Source organism: Diuraphis noxia, unplaced genomic scaffold, assembly GCF_037042655.1.
Source record: "Diuraphis noxia isolate RWA-SAM2 unplaced genomic scaffold, SU_Dnox_SAM2 contig0001, whole genome shotgun sequence".
NCBI lineage: Eukaryota > Metazoa > Arthropoda > Insecta > Hemiptera > Aphididae > Diuraphis > Diuraphis noxia.
In genome coordinates, this window is record NW_028301711.1 from 21704044 (window position 1) to 21718318 (window position 14275).

Below are 14275 nucleotides of genomic sequence, written 5' to 3' on the forward strand. Positions count from 1 at the left end.
GCATAATGTATGAATTATTATTAATTTTTAACGCAAAAAAAAAGTAATTGCATTAGAAAAATGATGGTTGGTAGAGTAATAAATATATTCACATCCTAATTAAATCACGCAATGGCAATTTTAAATTTTTAATGAAGCAGCATTTTGACAATATATTTATGGACAATAGATATACTATTTAAATATTATCACTGGATGGTGAAACATCTAAAATAAGCCCTATATATTATTGTGTACTTTTCAATTATATCTTAGAAATTTTATTTCATAACAGGGGCCAAACTCAAATATTGATGAATATGTATCAACAATGGTTTTTTCCTAACATTGAACTTTTTAAAATTTAAAATTTCATTTCATTCTATTAATTATCTATATTATATGGATGTAATGAATTAAAAATTGTAAATTTAGATCAGAAATTTTGTTATTTTGTTAATATATGTGTAAATGTGTAATCATGAAGTGCGTTTTTGAGATATACGTATGTGCGAAACTACGAAAGCGCTCCGATATTTCTTATACACAATGATCCGTTTACACAAAACTAACAAGCTTACTAAAATTGATTATTCAGAACTGAACTCTTTGAAAATTGACTTTCCTTAAGTATCAACATGTTTAGGGTATTAATGGTATATATCTTAAACAGGTGTCCTACGAAGATCTGACAAATAAAATAACTTTTGTTCTAATCAATATTTTTTTTTAATTTCTTTTAAATATAATTCATAGACACTTTCGCTACATTTTTTATTTTTTTAATATTGAAAATAAAAAACTTAAAAATAGATGAAAATTTTTTTCGAAATATTCAATATAACCAATTTGTTAATCTTATCTTCAGAAAAATTTGTATGGTAAAAACATTCATTTAAGTCAAATGGCTGATTTTTTAAAAATCAATATTTTTGTTAAGTAAATTACAATTTAATAATAGTTTATGTTAGAAACATTTTAATTTTAAAAAATGAGTTTATTGACCAAATAATATTTTTATAGTAAAAAATTAATTATATTTTAAAATTAATCTATAGTGTTCATATAAAATATTTTTTGAAATTAAAATGTTTCTAACATAAACTAGATCGTAATTTATACTTAACGAAAATATTGATATTTAAAAAAATTGTAAAAAATCAGCCATTTCATTAAATAAATGTTTTTATCATATAAATTTTTCTGAAAATAAGATTTACAAATTGGTTATATTGAAAATTTCAAAAAAATTTTTATCAATTTTTAAGTTTTTCCTTTTTAATATTAAAAATAAAAAAATTACCAAAAGTAGCATCATGCTTTATATTTCATTTTAACTAAAATAAAAATTTGTATGTTATAACTTAATATTCTATTAGAACATGATTTATATTTTATACATTATTATGCTCAATGTTAATTATATATACTGAGTGAGTTTATTAAATTAATACCTAAGTAGCTAAAGTGCCTAAACTCTTATGTATGTCAATTCTTTTAGTATAAAGTCTCATTCAAATTTGCCTCACATGGATTTAAATAAGTGCTAAAATAATATGAACATTTAATAATATTAAAGTTAAAATTAACTAAAAAAAAATTTAATTTTCATTCAAATTTGCGCCACTCAACCTTACTTAAATATTAATATGTTATAAGCAAGTGACAAATTTATTATTATTATAGAGCAATATTAATCATAAAATTTTATAAAATAGAAACATAAAAGTTAAGTATTTGAATCAAATGTTTGTGGAGTTTATATGTACATTTGTGTTATGTTTGTTCATGTTTGAATAAAAATAATGTTTGAAAAAAAAATTACGAGTTGTTGAAAGCAGAAACATTGTTTTAAAATAAAAGTAAAGTATATTATGCTTCAGAATTCACAGTTTATTTTGAAAAAAACTATATAAGTTATAGTAAAATGTATAGAATAAATGTACCTACTAATATATTTTACATATAATGTTAGGCATGAAATATTGAAAAAAAAATAGATTTTTATGTAAAATTAGTGAATTCTTTAATAACGTTGTTTTGCATTGAAGTTGTTTATCCTGCCAAGAATCCGCCGTCAACTACAAGAGATGTTCCGTTTACCATGGTAGAATAATCACTGAGCATGAAAATCACAGCGTTCGCAATGTCGTCAGTTTCTAAAATATAACATTATTTGAATATTATAATATATTTTGCATATGTTTGACAAACAAGTGTGCTTATTGAAATAAATTTTCATTTCAGCACAATCTTAGAACTCTATTGTACACAAACCTGCAAACCTGCCCAGTGGGATTCGTTTCATTATGGGTTCCGACTTTTCAGGATCTGACCACGCAATTTTACCCATACGAGTCAACACAACAGTTGGATTTACACTGTTGGTACGGATACCAAATTTACCAAGCTCGATAGCCATTGTTCTGGTTATTTGATTCACAGCTCCTTTAGATGCGCAGTATGTCGTATGATCAGGTATGGCTCTCTAGAAAGTTAAACGTAAATATTATAAATCATATTATGAGACACAAACACCTATAGCAGCTATAAGATGTATTTAATTTGTGTTTTGTTTTTAAACGTGCATTAATATTGATAAATAATTATATTTATTTGGGGTCTGAAATTCATAAAATTTATTTTATTGAAATATTTCACAAAACCTTCATGACAATTTAATTTGGATTAAAAATAAAAAATCAAATTTTAATTTAATTTAAAATGTCAATAGAAAGTCCAGTAAATACCTACCTAAGCTCTGCTTAATGTTAAGTGGAAAATGTTATAGACATATTCTTATATTATAAATTATATAAATTGCCTAATAATGTATCATCTATCGGCTCCAGATTATGATTGAGAATAAAATATTAATAATCAGATATGAAATTAATCCAGCCATTTAATGATGAATTCATGAAACATACCAAAAAAAACTCAAGATTAAAAATGTATTTTTCTATATTTCAAAGAGAAAATTTCATGTGAATATTTCATACTTATAGCTATAATTTTATATCAATATGTACAGTATAAAATGTACAATGTTTATCAGGAACAATTTTATACACAATTTAGAACATTCATAAAACTATAAGTTATTTTGTTAAGACAATGTCATATTATATTGTAGGTTTAGGTTGGTATATTTATACGATTTATAACTACATAAGTATATACTATAGTTATTGTGTCAATTAATATTATAGAATGTACTTTATATATTTGTTATTGTAACTTACTGTTGAAATTGTTGAAGAAATATTCACAATAGATCCTTTTATGCCGGCATCAATCATGTTTTTGGCCACTGCCTGACTTATTCTCACTAAGGCTCTGGCATTAATATTCAATGTCCTGAACAAAAAAATATTTCATTTATTATTTGAAAAAAAAAACAATGTAATAGGTAATAAAGCTATAGTAATGGTCAAAGTTATTTACTTTCTTATAAAACAATAATCATTTGTCATGACTATAATAGATCTATATTATGTTTCAAAATTGTTTTGATAGTATTGGTAGTATTTATTCTTGACTGTGATCTAAATAAGTACTTACTATCTGTATAAAATATGTGTTAGATTGCTAAATAATTGAATATTTTTTTGAAGGATCATCACAGTTAAAAGGTTAAAAAAACATTGATATAGATAATGAAAGTTAATTCTATAACAATTTGGGTGTAAAGCAGGCATAAGTCCGCAATGATCTTATGGCTATCAAACTGACGAGGAAAGCAAATTTTAAGTTCCAATAATCAGATCCTTAAAGTAAATTCAGAATTAAAATCTTATAGATAGGTACTTACTTGTAAGGGTTTAAAATGTTTAAATACTAGGTTTACAAGAAAAACTAAGATTTTACTTACTTATTCCAACCATGTTCAGTGACTTCAAAAAATGGTTCAATAACAGCTACACCAGCATTGTTGACCAATCCATGAACTGGACCGATATCGTACATTTTCTTATAAGTGTCATCCCAATTTGAAACATCACAAAATATTTGTTTTGTTCTCGGTAATGCTTTAACAGCTCCCTCTTCCTTCTCTACCACTGCATAGACAAATGCACCTAAGTCTAGTAGTCTCTGTGTAATTTTTTCACCCATGCCTAAGAAATAAATTAGGTTAAGTTTAATATTATTCATCAAATAATTCACCAATCAGTATTAAAAACAAGTTTATTGTTGTTAAAATATGTCCTTAAAACATATAATGAGTTATAATGAGTTATACTTATTTATAACTAATAAAACACTAAATTAAGGGGGTTATAACACTAAACAATGCATTACTATTAAGTATCTATCAATATATTATTAGGTATAATTAATATTTAATAAAACTAAAAAAATTAGTGGTAATAATTATTATTAAAATTTACTATATAATTACATAATTGTATTTAAACAATGAATAGATAGTTATTATATTTCACACTTAAATCTTAAACTAAATGATGTAACAGTAAATAAATAGATAAATATTTTGTTAAAGGTCAATATAGGTTTATTAACATAAAATTAAAGATAAGAAAATATTTTAATTTGTTTTTATAATCACTTTAAGTAACACATCCTGTATTTTTGAGATAAAGAATTTTAAAATGTAAAGGTTTAACTGCAGATAAACCGACTAACAAATAATATCAAAGGTAATTAACTATTCAAATGTTTTTAATCGTATCAGACTTTTTGTAAAATTCAAGTTATACTGTATTGATACTGTATTGATAATTAAAGCACTTATTTTAGGTAGTCGACATTTTTATACAAAACATATCTTATTGTGCTTCGAAATGTGTTCTTTTTATGACAGTCTGATTTTAATTTTATTTGTTGGTTCAGAATATATTAAATTTTTAAACACAAATTACTATCACTCAATATTATATATATATATTTATTATTTTTTTTATTATTGCCCACTGGTTTCTGTAATATGGAAGTTTCACTGTAAACATGCATTTTAAATGAATACCTAATTCAAGCGTAGATTATCTGGTGATACTACTTGAAACTCATCTAAACTTAACTAATTATTAGTAAATACTAAATTTTACTAGTGCCATAATAAATATTAATATAATATCAAAATGTTCAGATAAATATCTCTAGAACATAAAAATATTGTATTTTATTGAATTATAGGTTAATATTAAAAAAATAAAAATTTAAGGTACAATAATTAATAATTAACCATGATATTAATTTCTCATTCTATCATACATTTTTATTGATATTATATTATACTAAATAATTTGAGCATTAAACTTTATGCATAGATATTATAGCACTATACTCTATAAAAGAATATGATTGCAGTCAACTTTAACAAAGATTTATATATATATATATATAATATTAAATATTATTTATTTGTGTAACAAACCTGCACAAGATCCAGTAACTATAATTTTTTTGTCCTTGAAATAATCTTCCATTTTTTGTGGTGCATTACAAGCCATATTCCTAGACATAATATTAATGGCCACATTTTGTCCAGCTATCTTATGAGGTAATTTGCTCAAGAAACGTATCATTTTGAATATTTTGAACGACTTAATGAATTAAGCTTCTGCCAATCAAAACTTATCTGTAATAAAATAAACATAAAATAAGATCATACTTATTTTAATTCTAATCAATTATATTATATTCTTATTGTAATCTCTTAATTTTGTTTTATTTACAACTTTAACGAATTTCATGTTATAGACATCAATATTATGAATTTAATAATTATATATAGATATAACAGCATGTAAGTACCTAAGTATTATATTAATATTAATATATTATTAACTTTAAAAAAAATTGGTATTATAACATTGGCTTATTTAAGTATCTACGTATAATTTATTTATATTTTAATAGGTAAATTTGATCGTTCAATTTGTATAGTTCAACATTTATAAATCCATAAATGCTGGTACCTAACACATTACTCGTTTAGTAATATAACTATATAGGTGCATATAGCTTATTATGTATGAACTTAAAAAACTGATTACCTATGTACTTAAACATAAACAGTAAGAAAGATAACTTAGAATAAGAAACATTGAAAAGTAACAGGTTGAATCATTCAGTTTTCAATGGTTTATTATATTATAATATTATATGACATAACATTTGATAGCATAATTTAGAGGTATAGCCTTTATAGGTAGTTAGTTTATGCTTTGATTTCAAAGCTCTTTTAATTGATAATAATGCGTATCACATTCGAAAATATCTTAAGAGGACGCTACACCCGCATGTGTTGTCTCCGTCTTACAAGTGCGTAACATTACAAAAACTGTTTCGCGCGGGAAAGAACCGAGAAAGATACAGTTATAACTAAGAAACGAAATTTTCACCACATAAAAAGGAGAATTTTGTCTGTGAAATATCGTTTTTATTTTTTCGATATTAGAACTACAAAAAAAGTTATTCATGTTTAAAGAACACAAAAATTAATATATTATAAAACAATATGAATTTTTTTTGTATAAGTACAACACACGCGGGTGTAGGGTCCTCTTAAATAGCTTTATGAAATGGAAATAAAATTCAAAAACAAATAATACAATAATAAAACATAAAATAATTTGAATTATAATATTATTAAACAAAATAGTATTTTATTTTTGTACCTATGTTAATGAAACGAACTTTGTTTTACATATCTAAACCAATACTGTTGTAGCTACACAAATATGTTTTGTGTACCTACCTATTTATTAATTGAAATCTCTACAAAATAAAATAATTATAATGAGCAAAAAAAAAAATATATATGTATATATATATAATTAAATTCCAATACTTAATAAACTTACCATCAACAAATGGGAAGCAATAATCCGTATAACCCTAGCTGTACGCTGTGTGTATGCCAAAAACTACTGTCTACTAATGAATGTACAAGGTACAACACTACAATCGTTGAATCGTGAATTCATGAAGCACTGACTTGTGGCTGACGCAATGATAATATTATATTGGTAACACCCATTATGCGCTATGCACAAAGCCTGGTGGTTGGTATTAATTTGTATTTTTTTATTTGAGGTTAGAGTTCGAACTCTTGATAGGAGCGTTTAAATACAGGAATACACCGCTCGTGGTGCGCATGCGCAATATGGTATCGTCCGCATAACGTAGAAATTAGCTGATAACATGTTGATTATCGATTATCGATATTAGTAATTTAAGCGGCAAACTAAAATTTTGAATAAATACATTATTATGGTATGGTATTAAAAACTTACCAATTCTAACCCAAATAGGCTTTGAGTTATCTTTATGATGCTATTTTATTTAAGATGACTGATAATAGAACACATTTCACCTAACACGCTTATGACATAGGAATTTAGAGTATTTAGACATGTTCTATTTCCAATATATTGATTGAAGCAAGATTATAAAAACGTAATAAGTGGGAATTTCTGAATATTCACTGATGAATATGATACGCTAAAATCTGATCTATATTACTAATATTATTATATTAGTTAGTGTATAACTACGGATTTTCCTTGTTTTTTTTGTAGTAAAACCTTTACAACGAAATACTTACTAGAGAGACATAAAAAAAATGTCCACAAATTAGAAAATATTATTCTCGAAAAATTAGGTATTAGTAAACCCCTTTTTATAAAGTGATATTTGATTATCTGGCATTCCGGTTCGTTTGAGCTTAGATATAGCTCACTCAGGGGAGCCCTTTGGAGGGGGGGCAGGGTATACTTTGACTCCACTATTTCTTTATGTGTCTAATTAGCCTTGATTACAATTTAGACGTGGTTCATAAGTTTTTTCATAAACACTCATCCACTTAAAAATTCAAAAGAGTAAAGTCTTATCTTGATCTTCAATGAATGACGAACCATTAAGCTATTTTTATCATAATTCATAGCAGTAGAAAAGAAGATACTAACAAAACAAGTTTAGATGAAGCAGTAGATAGATTTTCTGAACTAAAGAGTAGAAGGTATAAGCTAGAGTAGCATAATTCATTTTAAAAACTAATGTATATCATATGGAATATTTTTTATATTTTTATTATTATTTATTATAAAATGCTAATAAATAAATATAATATTCTTTTATTTGAAATAAATTTCATTGGTTGCATTAGTAAAATTGGAATAGTATAGGTTACTATGCCAAAAGTTAAACAAATAATTAATGAATAATTTGAATTAGCATTTAAATATATCCTTCAAAAGTTAGTATTTACTATTATGAAGAAAAAAAGGCCTGACAAAAAAAAATTTACCTTCTTAAATTTTAGCACCCCTATTAAAAAACTGAAATGGCACCACTGATCTTACTTTAAATCAGTTATGTTTCAGGAAAGTATGCCATGTAAAAATAATAATGATAAGTTAATAGGTACCTGGTACCATTAACTATGATTAGTATATATAGTTAATTTAACTATATATATAGTTCATACCTGGTACCTAATTGAGTTGTCTTGTGAAATTTTAAAGACATACATTATACTATTTTAGTATTAAAATATATTATGAAAAAAATGGTGGGAAATAAATTTTACAAAATTGAACATGTAGGTACCTAATTACTAATTTTACATACATAAAGGAAATAGTAATATTTAAAATAAAGAAGTTAAATTTAAATTACTATAAAAACTTTTTTAGATACCGAGCGATGATTTTCCAATAATGTATGTTTAATTTTCAATTAATTTGTATACCATGAATTCAAAATGTCAATAAAATTATTTTAATAGTAGTTAGCTATTATATATAGTAAAATATAGCCACGTATCTCTTGGAACTATGACATTCAAAGATTCGAATAAAATTGCTGTTGATGAATGAACATAAGGACTAAATTAATACAATTTTAAATTTAAGATTTTACTGAGCTAATACACCGATAGTTGATACAGAACGTCCTGCAGTTTGATTTTAAATAGTTTTTCTTACAACATTTCATGTGTGTAAACACTTATTTTATGTAATGATAATAGAATGTAGATTATAAATTGGTTTGTACTGTTTGTAGTGTTTGTACCTACTGACTAGATAATATTATAATCTAACGTCCTAACCTTTAGTGTCAAACAAAAATCTTTTTTTATTCTTTATTTCTCGTTGTATTAGGTGAACTTAATATTATCTGAACTCATTATTATTTGAAACCATGATTTATTGATTTGCGATAAATATTCTCTATTTTATTAAATTAATACAATTTAGTTGCCTATTAAATTTAATAAAAATCAATTATATTTATTTAATAAATAAAACCATATTATAATTGGAGTCAGTAAATACGTCCTCCAAAAAAGAACATAGCTGATAATACGTAGTCATAATATTGCAGGTATTTACAACATTAGGTAAAATACTGCTTGGAATATTATTCCGATTTCCAGTAATCTGTAAAATTCAAAGATAAGTATTAATTTTTGATTGATTGTTTTAGATATGTTCACCGATGTTATATTACTAGCAGCACTACAGCAGTAATGTGCATTTGATCAAAATTTTAACGTGCACATGTTAGATTCTGAACGAAGTTTTACGTTGATCTACAATTTAGTATTTTTTTCAATCTAATAAAAACGAAAGTCATGAAAAGCAAAAGGAATAAAATGTCGAAAGTGGTTAATGGTTTTAAAATTTGTTTTCACAAATTGTTAAAAATGATATTCAACATTTGTGTCACACAGTTAGAACCTGTGTATAGGTGTATTATGAATTTATATGATATTAATATTTATGTAGATAGTTTTAAAGACCACAATCATAGAATATGCACAAATATCGAAACAACAACTAAGTCGACTGAAACTTAACAACAATTTAAAAATAAAAAACCGATAAAAATAGTTATGTTCACAAGGCCATCTTAAAGTATTCATTCGTAATTAAGAAATTGTTAAGCCAATGTTAAATCATTAACTACTAGGTACTCATGAGTCATGACATAAAATTGTTTAAAAGAAATTTATACAATGCTCGAGTATATCTATCCTACAACAATTACTAGTCAGTTTGTTGGAATTACATGCAATTTTTGGCAAAATGGAATTTAATAAAATAAATAAAAATGAACATTTTTATTAGGTAATAGATAGTAGTTACTAAATAAATATAATTGCTAAGTTTCTCTAAATTAAACAATTCAAAAGTGGTATGAAATTCGCAAACTTCGTAGAAGTTAATATAAGTAACGATGTGGGATGAATAGAAATCCATTTTGAAACATTTTGAAATGATGTGATTGAACAATTTATTTTATACGTTTGTATAAAGTATATATTCCAAATGAAATTGTTGTTATATTGTATCCCTCGGCTGAGTCTAATTACAGTAAATTAGTATGTTGTAAGTTAATGTACCCAATGTTGCAATTTTTTTCATTCAGATCATTTTATTTTAATATCCTACATGACAAAATTCAGAAGAGGCCTTCATTTAAAACTTATAATAGGTATACCGCAATCACACAAATAATATTTTCCGTTTAATCAAAACTATATATATTATGATAAAGCTATATAATATTAAAACGAGCTGGCAAATAAATATAGACATATAGCTAGTGCATATATTTTACGATAAATATGAGAGGATATACATCGCAAATAATACATAATTTATTTTGTACGGCTTGTTGTTGTCTACGGTGTTTTTTTCTGGCGTCAATGGCCATAGCCACTATTGCCAGTCGGTAAACATAATGGTTAGTTTCCGACATCGAAATACATCTATATGACTACCCCTGTCCCCTACTCTCCAAGTTTAAATATAATCTTAATACAATAGGTACAATATGTTGGAACATGTATACCTACTGGCGAGGTTATAATATATGGGGTAACCATCTGAAAAAAGGGCGTACAGACAAAGAAATATATATATATCTATTGAGAATACAAACCCGATTTCTGAGAAAAATTTGGTCTTTGAAATGCGTGTAGGATACTCGAAAACGAAAAAATCCTTCCTAAAACGTATTTCGATTTATTGTATACATTGTGCACTATACAACATTAAAACCACATGGGTAAGATCATGATTTATAACTTTATTATAAGCCAAGGCGGGAACAAAGACCCATTTATTTTAGAGCCCGTAACATTTGAAATACCGACAATTTAACCTTGAAGTACCTGTATGAGTTGGCTATAACACTAATCAAAAAATATACGCTGTTATAACGTTGGCCAAACGATAATCAGTAATTATTTAATGTTTAAGTGATTAGTACTGTTCAGTGTTCTGAATACTATCGGGAATGTTAAAAGCCGATTCAAAATATTATAATATTATGACTTATACATTATGTCATATTAAGTGATTATGGCTCGCACATATTTTTAATCACCTCACATCATAATATAGACATTTATGAAATAAAATGAATACAAGTAAAAAAAAAAAAAAACATTTTAAACAAGCACAACAGTGAAATATCATATTATGCTCATGCCTCATAGGTAAATCTCATAATTTTATTTTATTATTGTAGTAGTAATACGGTAGTTCTGTCGTGCATACATAATGTAATAGACGATATCATTGACTAAATGACTATCATGTATAAAATATTATTATCGGTGTTCGTCAATTGCGCCGGATTTGGGACACTACCTGTGTAGTATACATCTATTGCGCCGCTATAAAAAAGGGCTGCATACTATAGTTGCGGTCATGACGATTTTTGAGACAAACAGATATAACAGTTGCGGTCACGCCAATTTAGGTAATACCTTAATTGCGGTCATAGCTTTATTATACTCCAATTCCAGGCGAAATTTATATTATACGATAAACATATTTTTCGATATAATGTACACAGCGTTTATAAATAAAATAGATTAAATTGTATACTCCGATCATAGTTTCGAATATTCGAATAATTTAATCATAAGTATCAACATTTTTAACCATACCTACTGTATGGTGAGGCAACCTGATTAGAGCAGCCGTGCAGCGGCGACGGCGAGGTGATCGCCAGGTATTGCCCGCACTCGAACTATAATGGAGTATGGTAATTGTCGTGCGATATTAGTGGACTGTAAGGCGGAAAGATGATAGAGAAATAGAAAAGGAAAATATTTAAATATATGACAGTATTAGTTACGATTTATTGTAACGGTCGGTAAAAAATAATTCTAATATTCTATGCACTTAAAACTAGTGTTAGTAAATATATGTGCACGTTCACAATACGAACGGCAAAATAAATATGTGGGAATAAAATAGCAATACAAACAAATAATAATTCAAATTTCGCGAATAAATCAATACGGTAGGTAGGTAAACAACAAAATATTATGGTACGTGTGTACGACCTGATAGCGGCGAGACTGATAGCCGCGGGACTGATGGCGACGAGTGTTGACAACCGATGGTGCTACAGTTGTCCCGGTACCATAATGAGCAGCCTGATGAAGGTGGTTGACTGGGCGGCGACGACACACCACAACGTCGACTTGGACCAAAAATTTTACAGCCGACGGACGGCCAGACTCGACACGTGAGGAACGCGGCGGATCGCACTACGCACACAGGCGATAACGGTGGAATACTGCGGTTTTGGCACGGGCGGCCACAACACGCGATTTGTGTGTGCAACGAGGGGCACGACACGGTACAAAAAACAATACAGAGCCACAGACGGCTCGACCGCACGGAAAGCCAAGATGGCGTTATTGACGACGACGACGGCGCGCCGGTTCGCAATAGTCACATAAACTCCGGCCTACGGAAAGAAAAAACGGCTCCGGAACAGCGACTGGTGACTATTATATACGACTAAAAAGCACGGCCGCGGACTAGCGTGCGGCGGGGTAACGACCGTCGGCAGCACGCCGATACCGGTTCCCTCTCCGGAGATATCGGAACGGTCGCGCGGCGAGTGTGGTAACGAAGATAACGTAGGGTGAAGTCCAAGACCGGCATCTCGTACCGAACACCTACACAATAAATAATAGTGTGTAGACAGTCTTAAGTATGTTATATTTTCGATATGAATGGGAAGGAAAATGTTGATTGATACATTTTTCTAAATTAAATGAATAAACGAAATATTAATTTCATATTTAATTATTGTATAAACTATATTATATTATATTATTTGGGATCAGTACTTTTTCCCGACATTCAGTTGCCCGACATCTTAATTGCCCGACACCATTTTCCCGACAATACATTTGCCCGACATTACATTTGCCCGACATTATATTTGCCCGACAATATCAAATTATATTATAAATAAATAAATTTCAATAAAATATTATATTACACCATGTTATTTACAAATTAATCTTACATTTAAAATTATACAACTAATAATATAACATTATAGGCACTTTTTACAATTTAATGTTATGAGCGATTCCCCTTAGAAATGATAAATTTGATCGATTTCCTCTGTCATTTATAATTATACTAATACTAAAACGATGGTTGACTTAGACTAGAAACAGCATTGGTTTCAACTTGTATTATTTGTGCAGGCGTGTCATTAGTCTCACAAGCCTTTCGTTTCAAATTATGAACAGCCGTGATAATATCTTTTCTAGTAGCATCGGGGCTATGGTTGTGCTCTTTTTTATTTCTTAAGTTATGTTGTCCATTAATTAAAATGGTACAAGCATAACCACCACAATGGAGAGTTTTTCTCTTTTCGCAGCACCAATAATATAAATCATCTCTATTTTTGTCTTTTGTCATCATATAACCATCGACAACAAGTTTTATACCACCTCTATTTGATAAAACAGTTTCACAAATCTGTGCCATTTTCCGATTTATATTAAAAAAAATAATTGAAATAAAATCAAACTGGATAAAATCAAAATTATAATATTTTTACTAAATACTAATACTTTACGTACTAAATGTGTACCTATAACGGCTATAACTGTACTGTAGGAACTGAACTATCAAATGTCGCATTAAAAACCTACGGTAATTTTATTTGTCTATCGCAGTATCGCCTATCGGTTTATTTGGCAATTAAAATCTTATCGTGAATAGCATTATAGTTCGTGACCGAAAACGCAATATCATTTTACTTATCTTACTTTTTCACGCATAGAACGATATCATCCGCATGATAAAATATACGTCTGATTTTGGTTTTTTTTAATTATCGTATATTAATAAATAATAATAATAATATGGATTGTATATTAGTATTACGTACAGTAAAAATATGTAAAATATATTGTCGGGCAAATGTATTGTCGGGTAAATGTAGTTGTCGGGTAAAGGTAGTGTCGGGTAAAAGTATTGTCGGGCAGATGGTG

The 14275-nt window shown here is 27.4% G+C and overlaps 1 protein-coding gene across 3 annotated transcripts; it reads right to left on the reverse strand.

Moving 5' to 3' along the window:
• Positions 1–1851: 1851 nt before the first annotated feature.
• LOC149060321 (L-xylulose reductase-like) lies at positions 1852–12749 on the reverse strand. 3 transcript variants are annotated; one of them, XM_089215758.1, is made up of 6 exons: positions 12314–12749; positions 5378–5581; positions 3854–4097; positions 3225–3339; positions 2257–2467; positions 1852–2138 (listed from the first exon to the last, which is right to left on the reverse strand). In XM_089215758.1, exons 2-6 carry the CDS (start codon positions 5526–5528, stop codon positions 2035–2037), a joined length of 825 nt encoding a protein of 274 aa, XP_089071884.1. In that variant the 5' UTR covers positions 5529–5581; positions 12314–12749; the 3' UTR covers positions 1852–2034. The 3 variants fall into 3 exon arrangements, with proteins under 3 accessions (XP_089071884.1, XP_089071883.1, XP_089071885.1); XM_089215757.1 differs by lacking the exon at positions 12314–12749 and adding an exon at positions 6810–7327; XM_089215759.1 differs by lacking the exons at positions 5378–5581; positions 12314–12749 and adding an exon at positions 4382–4443.
• Between the last annotated feature and the right edge of the window lie 1526 nt (positions 12750–14275).